General features: G+C 34.8%; 1 protein-coding gene across 1 annotated transcript in view; it reads right to left on the bottom strand.

Annotated features, from left to right (window-relative positions):
- LOC121863297 (deoxyribodipyrimidine photo-lyase-like) overlaps positions 1-13,102 on the bottom strand; it is a 31,986-nt gene extending 18,884 nt beyond the window's left edge. The window contains exons 1-5 of the mRNA XM_042361886.1: positions 12,003-13,102; positions 11,709-11,834; positions 8,315-8,517; positions 5,320-5,478; positions 4,182-4,380 (exon numbers count right to left, since the gene is read on the bottom strand). Coding sequence (XP_042217820.1) covers positions 4,182-4,380; positions 5,320-5,478; positions 8,315-8,517; positions 11,709-11,834; positions 12,003-12,081 — 766 coding nt within the window. The 5' untranslated portion in view covers positions 12,082-13,102. The remainder of the gene's footprint in view (positions 1-4,181; positions 4,381-5,319; positions 5,479-8,314; positions 8,518-11,708; positions 11,835-12,002) is intronic.
- Between the last annotated feature and the right edge of the window lie 358 nt (positions 13,103-13,460).

The raw sequence follows: 13,460 nt of genomic DNA, 5'->3' as shown, positions 1-13,460 counted from the left end.
ATATTATTGATATTTCTCTTAATTATTAATTGTGTGTGCATACCATCATAAAGTTAAGATAAAATTTTTACTACAACATAGTTGTGTGTCGTCAAAAAGTGGAGTTTGGGGGTCGGGCCAGTCTCTATTGGAATTAATCCCATATGTTCTGTTGTTCACTTAACGCGGTTTTCACTTAACGCGGTACCCTGTGGGTTCAATTGACAGCGTTAAGCGGGGTACTACTGTATAGTAATAAATAATACCTCAAACTAAAGTTAGGTTAATATAATTGACATTGCTGGATTCCTTGTAAGACCAGGAATATTTTGAATATAAATGTCATATATTTTTCACAAAAGATAACATATTTACTCAGATTAAACATTTTATCTAAAATTTGTATGTCTAATGCAAAATATATGATGTTTATATTCAAAATGATCACCAAATTGTAAGAATTCCAGCAATGTAAATTATATTCTGGCCGGGTAATTTGTATGAATTTTATGAGCTAAAACAAATATCTTCAGTTAATAAAAAAAAAATATTCTTCACGACACTATCTGTCAATCAAAGTACCCCACCTTGCCTCCCCCCCTCTTCCAACCGCGCGGTCAGTCCCAACCCTCCCCCCCACCCCCCACCAATCGTCCCTTCAAGAGAAAGTGTGGGTGAAAAAAATAAATTTTAACATTTTGTATCAAATAATACCTCAGATTACAGTTAGGATAATATAATTGACATTGCTGGATTCCTTGTAAGACCAGGAATATTTGAATATAAACGTCATATATTTTGCACAAAAGATAACATACTTACTCAGATTAAACATTCTATCTAAAAATTTTATGTCTAATGCAAAATATATGATGTTTATATTCAAAATGATCATCAAATTGTAAGAATTCCAGCAATGTAAATTATATTCTGGCCGGGTAATTTGTATGAATTGTATGAGCTAAAATAAAAATCTTCAGTTAATAAAAAAAAAAAAATATTCTTCACACGGTAACAGATGGTCGGTCGCCGGTCCCTCCCTCCCTCCCCCCACCCCCCACCAACGTCCCTACTAGATAAATGTGTGGGAATACCAGACTGTTTACCTTTTTAGTAATAAATAATAAATCAGACTAAAGTTAGGATAATATAATTGACATTGCTGGATTCCTTGTAAGACCAGGAATATTTTGAATATAAATATCATATATTTTGCACAAAAGATAACATATTTACTCAAGAGTAAACATTATATCTAAAATTTGTATGTCTAATGCAAAATCTATGATGTTTATATTCAAAATGATCATCAAATTGTAAGAATTCCAGCAATGTAAATTATATTCTGGCCGGATAATTTGTATGAATTTTATGAGCTAAATAAAAAAATTATACTTCACCGTGTAAAGGGGTACACCCACCGCGGAATGTGAGCATCCTGGGTTCTGGCAGGGCACCGCGTAAACGTGAAAACGCGGAATGTGGGACCGCGTAAAGTGAGGGTTGACTGTACATACAAGTACAGTACATACAGGTGTACAGTATATAGGAAATGCAAGTAAAAATTGAAAAAAAAACCCTGAAATACCTGTACAGTGGTCCCTCGGTGAACGAACGGTTCGATTAACGAAATTTCTGTTTACGAATTACCTCCCATAAGGATCTTCAATTCGGTGAACGAACATAACTTCAATTAACGAAATCCTTACGAAAAACACGTTTTGTTGTGAGCATCAGCTGATCAGCTGATGGGCTAGTCTGCCAATTCAGTAATCTGTTCTATGTTTATATTCATTTCCAGTGGAGTAAATATCAAGAAAGTTGTGCTCTTTAATATTTTTTGCATTTTTTATATTAAAATTATTAGTCATTTTAAAATTTTGTTAGCATATTGATAATATATGCAGTACAGGGATCTAGTTTTTTGTGCGTCCATCAGCCGCTTGACTCACCCACCAGGCGTCAGTTTGGCTTTGTTGACAGTGGAATGAACATCAATTCTGCTGGTGTCTTGAATATTTTTGCATTTACTTTAAAATTATTGGTCATTCTGAAATTTAGTTAACATATTGATAATATATAGAGCAGTGCAGTGTTGATTTAAATAAAATAATCTTGAATGACAAGTGAACTTAAAATTTTATTGGTGAAATTACTGCATCAAGCATGGGTCCCCTAAAAGGTGATTTCTCCTCCATCCCCACTTCCTTCTCTTCTCCTTTCTCCTCCACCCCTACTTCTAATTCCCATCATCATCATCAACCAGGAACCTTCTACATAAACACCTCAAAGTAAGTGTACTTTATTGCATTTTTTTTTACTTTGTATGCACTTTCTGTGAGCTGGAACCAATACCCAATATCCCATTAAAACAATGGATTCGGTTAACGAACAACTCTGTGGAACGAATTGTGTTCGTTAACCGAGGGACCACTGTACGGGTATCCCTCGCTCTATGAACGATTGAGATTCCAAAATTCTGAATTTAACACTTCTTTCTTATTTGACCTTCTGGTACTCCTGGCCATGGTCAGAAATTTCAACCCCCTGTGGTCTTTCAATGCAAATAGCGTTGTTTACAATATCATCCCCTAGCAGTCTTTCGATGGAGGTTGCCTTCATATGTATCATTTCAGTGTGCTGCACCTCGCTACCTACACTCATTTACGTGCACTTTTTATGTACAGTAGAGTATATAATATCTTTAGCGGGGATACTTGAGGGTTTTAACCCTTTATTGACAGGCACATTTATGTGTTCTGTCTGCCCAGGATGGAGTATATTTCGCTATGTAGAAAACGGACCAAATTGCATAAGATAATATTTGTTCAAATATATGTAAAATGCACCCTGATTGAGATATTTCATCCTTTTACACCATTAGAAAACTGAATCTTTTTTCTACAGATTTATATTTAGTCAATAAATATGAGAAATAATAATTTCTTGGAGAAATCATTAGTTGAAATGGAGTACTACATATTTTTCCGGCTCTAGAGCGAGCTGCCAGTGTCATAATAGTAACCAGACAATAACACAGCCATAAGCACACCCAAAAAATGGTGCAAAAACCTAAACATCATAGGATGTCTGCCACCCTTTATGCGTTTTCTTCTCAAACAGCATATGAGGGTTAAGAAACGGGTTAAAATAATGTAGAGTACTGTACATATTTTAAGAAATGGTTAAGATTTTTAAAAATCTCATGAAAAGAACAACAGATTTGTAGTAGGTCTAACAAGAGCTAAGGCACTGTGTTACTGCTTATGGAAGAAGGCTTGGGTTTGCCGCATTCGTTAGGTTTATTTATTGATTCAGTATTATATTCTTGTATGATCAGCTTCTTATGGTGTATGATTAGTCAAGATTAATATAACAACTTCAATAACAGAAAAAAATACGATATGTAACTTGTAATCTGACTTGAAAATAAAAGGATAAGCAGTATTGGAAGGCATTCACTCAGGATGCATTCCTATGAGAGTTTTCAGCAAATCAGCTTACAACTGGGTCACTATAACATACTGTATAGTATGTGATATGGAGTTACCTTCCTAACAATATTATTAATTATGTTTGAGTGATAAATGATGGCTCAATTTGGCGACTTGTATTCTTAGACAACTGATTAATGAATAAAATTGAGAATATGCAGTTGCATAAAATAATATTTATTAAGTTCTGATAAATACACAACAATAGTATTATTAAGTGATGATAAATACACTACAGTACTAATTTACTAAGTGCTGAAGACAGATGATTTGATAAGCAGCAGTGGTGAAGGAGCTAGTCCAATCAGCTGTTTGCCTTTTGAATGTGGGATTAATTTTTAGGGAAAGTTAAGTATTTTATGGCAATATTTTTTTAACCCGGCACTAAATTAACCTTGATGATATGAGAATTACTGTAAAATTGTATAAAGACATGTTAAAGGGATCATGGGGGAGGGAGCCACCCACCTGTGCTACCCTATTGTCCGGAATGGGGTCTGCCCCAATTAGTCTGGTGTTTCGAGGTACTACTGTACTGTATATAATAAATATAAGAAAGCATAAAGGAATTAGATAATACTGTACCAAGCACTCCAGTGTTAGTAAAAGAGGAAACCTGTGAAATAATCAAATTTCACTTTTATTTACATAGACTTAATACAATCCACACATGTATGCTCATACTGTTTTACTTCACTAATAACCCACCAAAGTGTAGCCAAGGGGAGAGATTGCTGAGGGACTTGGCATTAGGATTATTCCGCTGGGTAGCATATTTTCGGAGTCTTTTGAGACAAAACTGATTGAGGGTATCTAATCCAGCATGTGTTCCTGGAGTTGCCCATTCAACAGGCTTCACAGTCCTGTCTACTTCTAGGCTCTTTTCAGCAGCAGTCCAGTCTACCAGCTAGAAATATGATTAAAAAATGTTCTTTATGAGTCTTCGATTTGAACAGATTCAGCATTATTTTATGTCCATTTTTTATATAAATTATCTATCAAAACTTGGTATGAAGTCCTCTAAAATGGTTGATGGAAAAGCAATTTCACCAAGGAAAAAAAGAGCACTGAAATATAGTAGAATAAGCCATGAACTCAATACACATCCATCTTTAATATGACACACACACACACATGCACACTACTACTACTACTTTACTGTCACTCGGGATCGAGTATGACGATCATCCAGCTATGATACAATGATATGAGTTATGAAGGATGTCACCTAGGTTGGTGAGTTCAGAGGTGACTAAAGAGGCCGATACGGGACTGGCAGCGTCGATCACAGATGTTACTGGAGGGGCAGCGGCAGTGTCTTTCCAGCATTGGCGCTTGTCTGCCTCATTATGCAGTCGGGCTAACTCGAAAGTATTGACACCTTCTTGTGTGGTGATCCTCCAAGCATTACGGTGTGGAGTAATCGTTTCCCAGGTGAGGGGGTCAATTTGGCACTTTTTCAGGTTTGTCTTAAGACTATCCTTATAGCTTTTCAGTTGCCCGCCAGCGTTATGTTTACTATTCGTTAGGTGACTGTAAAGTAGCTGCTTTGGCAGTCTACGGTCGTCCATGTGGGTAACATGGCCAGTCCAGTGTAGTTGTTCATGGATAATGGTAGCCTCAATGCTTCTACAGTTGGTGTCAGCAAGAATACTGGCATTTGTTCTCGTCTTCCTAGCGAAATCAGCTTAATGGCACGCACACACACACACACATCACAAAGAGAATACTGTATACATATACACAAGCACATGCACAGATGGGTTCTTACAACATGTTTCTCATACAAATAAAAATTAAATATCTGGCTATTCAGTTTCTTTTCTTCTTTCTTTCACACACTTACCTTTGCTTTATATTTACTCTCATGAGAATGTTTTGCAACAGGAGGAAATTTTGTGAGAAAGTCTGGAAGTTTATCCTGAATCTTTCTACGGATGGTTTTAGCTGAGTACTCCTGTTTATCTGAAGCCAGCCAACAAGGAACAATGTTATGTGCATCAACCTGAAATTAAGAAAACTATAAAACCAAATTTTCAACTACTAGCCGACATGCACATACAAGGGGTAAAATAACCAGTTTCACATCACATTTACAACAGAAGACTCTGTTAGTGCAAAATAAATATTTAACTGATATGTACTGTATATAACCTTCATAGTGTCTCAGTAATTTACATACACAAAATACAGTAAAAGTCCAAAAATCCGGATGCCAGGAATCCGGACCACCCGAAAATCCGGACTTTTCGAAAACTCAAATTTTTTAAATTTAGCGGGCTTTTGTGGGTTACGTGAATGAATGGAGTTACTTTAAAAATTAATTTACATAATTCTAATAATAAAAGTAACTGTAAATTATAGGTAGCTAATTTTGTTAGTTTTGTAATTAGCTTGAACTGAAATGTAAAATTTGAGGCACTATAAATCTTTTGTGTGTATGTGTGCATGAGTGAATGCCACAGCTGCACAGCGACAACAAACGACCACGCGATAGCCACTTTAAAACAAGCAATCAAACTGTGACAACGTGTGTAATTTTGAGTCCTACTCTTTCCATTTACAGAGTACTGTACAAGCCCATAATAATGGCTCCTAAAGTAGATAAACTTCGTTGTGTAAAGAGAAAGAAGAACACATTGAAATTGAGTGACAAACTTGAAATAATTAAGAAACTAGAACGTGGTGTGAGCAATGCTGTTCTAATGGAAACATACGACATTGGAAAGTCTACAATTTATGATATAAAAAAGGCAAAGAATAAAATTCTAGAATTCACAGCTTCTTCTGAGCCTTACATTAAAATTGCTGAAAGAAAAAGTTTACATTGGCCCACATTAGAAAATCTTGATAAAGTGTTGCACAAATGGTTTTTGTTAAAACGATCAGAAGGTATGGCAATTTCTGGGCCGATGCTTATTGCCAAAGTAAAGTCTTTTAAGGAGCAAATGAACTTTGAATCAGAGTGCGCATTTAGTGATGGATGGCTTAGGAATTTCAAGACTCGTCATGGTATTAGACAGTTTGTTTACATTTTTGTCTAGTGTTGACTTTATTTTTCTTTAAAACGGCTCATTTTGATAAATGAAGCATGCTTTAATTGCTAATGAATAAACTATCAAAATGTACCTGTTCATCTCTTCTTTATTCCTCCTTAAATTTTAATTTTAAAAGTACTGCCTGAGAATCCGGAAAATCCGAAAATCCTGACCGACCCAATCCCCAAGCAGTCCAGATTTTTGGACTTCTACTGAAGATTGTTTGGTGATAGAGGTCAATAACAACAACAGATGATAACCATATAAATGTTAATCTTTGTTTGGTATCTCATAAACTTTCAACCAATGACAAACATCCTTTTATATCTAAAACTAAATTTTTTTTTTTAATAATTCTAGATTTTGTGATATTTTATTAAACAGATGCAATAACTTTGGAACATTTACAGTACAAGCACGCCAGAATTTACAAATTTTCAAAGACACGAAGAAAATATTTTACCCTGTGCTTTGTTATACGAATGAGAAGTCTGAAGTTACAATTGTTGTGTATCATGGGCATCCCAAACTGAACCTGGCCAAAATGCAGTGTAGACCAGACCCTTGATATGTGCAAGTACATTTTTGAAGAGCTGATGTCAATTATTGTAAAAATTATATATACTTGTACAGTATATGAATATAAGAGGGGAGGAAAATATTTCTTAGATCTACAGTACAGTATATCTAACCTATGTTCAATTCTGAGATATAAGAAAATCTGTAAACAACTGGTTAGGTGGTGTATCAGGATAACACATGAGAAATCGAACAGCAACATTGATACTACATCAGACTATTTTGGTGTTGATACAATAATCACAAATGTAGCAGTGAGTGTAATACTGTACCCGTTGTACTCAATATTGCTGTCCTGGAAGGATGTCACAGAATCAAACATGAATGGTGTCCCAGAAGCTCTGGGCAGAGTGTGTGAATGACTTCAAAGGCTTCCCAAAAACTGAACCCATAGTAAAAGATATAGTAACCACTGCCCATCAAGTGAGTTTTGCTGATGTAAAAAACTTGTTAGCATCGAACCACAAGAAGCTGTAGAATGAAGATTTAATGGTAACAGAGTAAGATCGTATAACCTTCAGAAGAGGAACAAGAACCTGAGCCTCAATGTTTCTCAACAAGAAAAACACTTATGCGAATCTTTCTTGTATAAATTTTATATTTATAATATTCATGTGCATTTTTTTATAATTTAGGCTGTTTCTATATTGTAGTTTGTGGGAGTTCACACAGTTGTTAACCTTGGGTAGGGTTAGTTTAGTATAGAAAATGGGTTTTACATATATATAAGAGGGGACCCGAACACGCATATGCAAAATTCACTCTTATTCGGTGCTCCCAGAACATAACCCTCGCATACTTTAAGACCCTACTGTAAATGAAACATTTTGAATGAATTGTGTTATCATTTTACAGTCCATAAATAACTTACTGGAGCATGTTTTGGGATTTCAAAGTTATTTTGGTGGGCTTGTTACATAACTCCTTTTTCCCATTACCGGTACCATATATCAATCTTTGCAAATTAGCATTTTTACAACTGTTAGGTCAGATCACCTTAAAATAACTGATTTACTCCATGTTTATGCTAAACTTAACCCATAGTGGATGGAACAGCACAATTCCAGTCACTTCATGGTACCTGATACTGTATATGTATGAAAAGGGTTATGAATGACCAATTTGGCATTGAGTAAGTAGGCAGTCAGCCAAATGGCAGAAAATTCTTAGGCTTGAGATGCACTGCAACTGTAACTTGACAATCAATCAAAAAATTTACATTACCTTACACATTGGAATGTTCTTAGGAATGGTCTCTTTCACATCTTTAAGCATTTCTTGAGGTAAACGAAGTGGAGAAAAATCAGTCACTAAACCACCTATATGGTGTTCCTCAATGATTTTTGGGAGGACATCCTTGGCTTCACCATGCAAAAGATGAAATTCAATGCCCAGCTTCTGGCATTCATTCTCAACTTCTTCTAAACCTGAAATAATAAAGCCTGTTAGTGTTATGTACACAAAGTCATATTTCAGAATGCTTATAAAATGAGTTCCATGAATACAACACTCATGCATAGCACTACAGTAATTTTATTTCTAAAACAAGATGGTACACTTATAAAAACCTTATAAATATAATAGAAAAATCCTTGCAAATAAATTGAAAAAGAATTAGAAGGAATGGAGAAGCATCAGAAGTATACCGGTAATTAGAAATGAGATGATAATAAATTATCATTTATGATATACTGTACAGTACAGTACAGTATAACCCATGGGTTATCATGGGTAACTGTCATGCATGAGCATTATAACCCCTTTCTTTCCTAAGTTATTCTTCAGACATAAATATCTTTATAGTAGGTGGCAGCAGTATACAGTACGAGGTTAGCGAGTCGGCCACGTAGTTATAACCAAGGTCTTGGCTATAACCACCTCCACACTCGTTCAATTCTCACACATACAGGACACACCCATGTTCTTCATGTTTCTTATTTTGTATTTTTATATTATATTTTCTATATTTCTCAGCCACATCATTTATATAGAGTAGAATAAGTATTAAAGAAGTCTGTTTTTCTGAGACACCAATTAGTGAGGTCAGCCTGTAGCATTATAGGAATTTATTGGGGAAGCCTAAGAATGAGTGTCAACGAACAGGAAAACTCTTTATCCAGCAAGTCTCAATCTCTCAATCCCCGTAGGTGCCGGATAACCGGGATTTTACTGTATTTGTTTTGTAACTGAAACAAAAACACAGGTTTAAGAAAGCAATACCACTTTGCTTCCCTAACATGTATTACTGTACTGTACTTCTACAGGTTGTACCTCTCTAGTCCGGTATTCTGTGGTCCGGAAACTCCCGTGGTCCGGAACAATTTTAGTTTGTCCAATAGGTAGATAGGCAGCTTTTTTTTATTCTTTTTTTTTATAACTTATCTAAATTATTATTATTATTACAGGAGTATTAAATTTTTGCTCCTCAGGCCCCAATGTGGGTCAGTAACCTGTGCCCAGGTGGGCTAATCCCCTTAAAAAAAAAAAAAAGCCGCGGGAAATTAAGGTTTGTTTACATCCGGCAGTTCGGCTGCTCTCTCTCTCTCTCTCTCTCTGCTTGTCTATACAGAGTACAACATTTAACCCTTCAATATATATGAGCAGTAAATAAGTGTTGCTTTCATATTCTTATGTAGAGTAATGACGATATGTTTTCACATGTGCGCACTTACATACGCGCAGTCTCACTTTTTTTTTTACCATTAATGGTTAGCTACTTATATTGTTCCATTTATTAACATTAAATAACATTACAGGTACTTCAAACAACCATATTATTTTTTTACATTAATTTTACTACAGCTAAAATCAGGGTCTTATTTTCTTCAGTTTTATATGTAGAACCAATCAGTCACTGGTTTTGTAAGCTTTAACATAAACAATGCCGGCAGCCGTCTCGTCTCCTCGTGTGTTTTAATATTCCACGTATTATTAATAAATTGTATTGTTAATTTTGCACACACAAACATTAATTCAATAAAAACAAATTCAGAAACATTAATTAAAATATATATGAACAGTAAATAAGTGTTGCTTTCATATTCTTATGTAAAGTAATGACGATATGCTTTCACGTGTGCGCATGCGCACTTACATACGCGATCTCTCTTTTTTCTTTACCATTTTCGCTAGCTACTTCTATTGTTCCATTTATTAACATTAAATAACATTACTTAAAACAACCATATTAGTTTTACTACAGCTACAACCAAGGTCTTATTTTCTTCAGTTTTATATGTAGAACCAGTCAGTCACTGGTTTTGTAATCAACGAAAACAATGCTGTCTCATTTCCTCATGTGTTTTAATATTCTACGTATTATTAATGAATTGTACTGCTCATTTTGCACACATAAACATTAATTCTATAAAAAAGACATTCAGTAATAAACAATAATGAATCTTTTGTACAGAAGAGAAATGACACTGTTTACACGATTATGAACGTCGTCTGCACGTTGGCGGGCCGTTCAAACCCATTGAAATTCAAGTTTCCACCAGCAAAATTTTTATTTATTCATTTTTTTGTGTGTTCCAATAAAATACGTTAAGAATTAAAAACTCGCAAAATTTGAGAAGCTACTATACGACATTTAACTCTTCAATATGTCTTCAAAGAGACCATGATGCAGAGAAAGTGGTGCTAGTGCTTCCAGGCATAAGCACAAGTCACTATCTATCCAGGAAAAGGGTGAATTTCCATGGTCCGGCACCGGTCAGGTCCCGAGGTTGCCGGACTAGAGAGGTACAACCTGTACTTCAAACATATAGGAGTTGCATTTAAGTACAGTATTAAAGGCAATAATAACTTGTTTTAGGCATACTGTACTTCAGAGTTGCAAATACAATAGATGAACAAAGCAAAACCAACTAAATCACAACATTTGACATCTATAAAAATCTAATTCTAATGTTTCTTAGTCTTTGCTACATCACACATTACAACCATTACCAGTGTCTGCATTCAAAAACTTTGAAAGAATGATAAAAAGAAGACAAGTTTAGCTGCCTTTTCTGTACCAACATAGTTCCTTAATTTTTAATTGATTGATTGATATGTTTACTGAGATAAAAAAATAATAATAATACATCTCAAAGGGATGAAGTGACATTAGTCATCCCCACCCCAGTCCAGGAATGTCCCTCTCAGGAATCCCATGAATCCTTAATACAGATATATCTCATATAATTAATTATATTACATACAGTTATAAGAACAAGTCCATAGGAGGAGAAGAGTGGGAAAAGTTGTCAGTCAACAAGGGAAAAAGTCTACAGTACAGTATGTATTTATATTTTTTTTTACAAAATTAAAAACAAAAAAATCCTGTTTAAATCAAATAAATCAGATTTTATTTACCAAAACATTGACAACCCTGTCAGATTTCTATTTCTTCAATTCTCTTTATATCATAACTAATAATTTTTTTTCATGTTTTTAAATTTTAATACCCAACAAAAGAAAAAAGAAAAAAAAGGAAAAATTGACCTTACCCTTGTGTATGGGGTCACCTCTGTGCTGAATAAAATCATCTGGCAATAACCAAATAAAATATAGAGTGAGGCCAGGCATGCACCAATTTCAAACTATGACCTGCACCAACTTTTAAAAAGCTTACCTTTTAACATGAAGTGGTACTGGCGAATTGTGGCATCAAGAAACTTTGGAATGAGGCAGAAAGCCACATGAAGAGACACTTTGTTTTTCAGTGCTAAACGCTGAGCAAACAGCATTGCCCAATTATCTTGAAAATAAGAAGTATGAGTATTTAAATGCATGAGACATAAATCTGGTCTCAATTTTGCAGTATATTCAATAATACAAGAAGATGTATTATAATCATCAACTTGTTTGGATTGTAGGAGGTACTGTATATTGAAAAAATCAGCTTTCATTATAAAGTAACACAAACCTTGAACTCTTTGATCACGGCACATCCAGTACACAATGCCATCACATTCTGCTGGCACTTCATCTGCCTTGCTCATCATTTCAACCCTTTTTTTGTTGAACTTGAAATACTTGACACTTTCTGCAAGCTTTTAATGAAACATAAATGAAAATTCATATGTAGCTATACTGTACAGTACCTGTATTTTCTTTAAATTTTATATAACTATGCAGTAAACACTCAATCTAAGCAGGTTTCCTTTATGTGAATTCTATTTAAAACATCACATACTCCTATACATTCACTCTGTGAATACTGTATTTGCTTATACTGTATGAAGAGCCTATTCTCTTAAACCTCTTCTCACTATTTTAAAGCTATTCTCGCTTGTATGAATATGGTCCCTTATGTTAATATACAAAATTTATATTATTAATTTTTTTATGTGTTAGGTACTATATCACAGTAGTTAGCTACAGGCAATGAACATTATACTAAGGATCTATATACGCTCGATCAGTTTTATGGTTAAAAAATTAACACCTTTTACTGCTAAGCGATGGCTAAGATAATTTTTATGAGGATCGCTACCTGAATGCATTTCCTTCAGTGTCAATGCTATGAAAAAGTGATGTGCAATAACTCGCAATACAGTATTCCGATATGCTAATGCAATCTTAGAATTGTGCAACACGTGCGACCCACACGGGATGCACGAGAGGCTCTGTCGTCCATGGTGACTGTCAGGATGAACCGTTCAATTGCCCAGAGGATGATCTACGTGTGGAAGAAGCGATTCTTTGTACATAACATAATACATAATATACTTTACCAGTAAATATGAGGAATAAATAGAAATTAATAAAAATAAATAAAAAATAAATAAAGAAAACTGCATTGCCATTTGGCAATCGTGTCACTACTCACAAAACAGCGTGCTGAGACTTCCATGCAGCTCCCTTTCCCCCCTCTATATGTGTTAAGTCCTGCACACATGAGAAATTTTTATTCCCTTTCTGTTTTTGACTTTAGGATTTTCTTTTACAGGTGCTCCTCTACTTACGAACGAGTTACGTTCCTGAGGCTTGTTTGTAAGTCCAACTTTACTCTTGTAGATACCAAACATATTGTAAAGAATGAAAAGATTATGGATATTTAGAACAGCTATACCCTTTAATACAGCCTTAAAACCTGGCTCACTCTTCTTTTAGGTAATGTTTGTTCTATCTGGAATTTTCTTCAAAACAATCCAGTCTCATCCACATTAAACACCTGTTCTGACAGTAACCCCCCTCAGTGATGATGTTTGTATCTCTGAAAGTTTGTAAGTTGAACGTTCTTAAGAAGAGGAGCACCTGTATTTTGTTTTTTACACATTCTGTATGGATAGTTGTGTGTGCATAAAAAAATAAATAAAATAATACAGTATATCTACCCGAAATTTCAAGTTGAAAAATGACAATAATGCAGCTCACAGCA

Source organism: Homarus americanus, unplaced genomic scaffold (assembly GCF_018991925.1).
Source record: "Homarus americanus isolate GMGI-L3 unplaced genomic scaffold, GMGI_Hamer_2.0 scaffold46197, whole genome shotgun sequence".
NCBI lineage: Eukaryota > Metazoa > Arthropoda > Malacostraca > Decapoda > Nephropidae > Homarus > Homarus americanus.
Note: the sequence above shows the minus strand (reverse complement) of the source record. Positions and strands in the feature narration are given on the sequence as shown.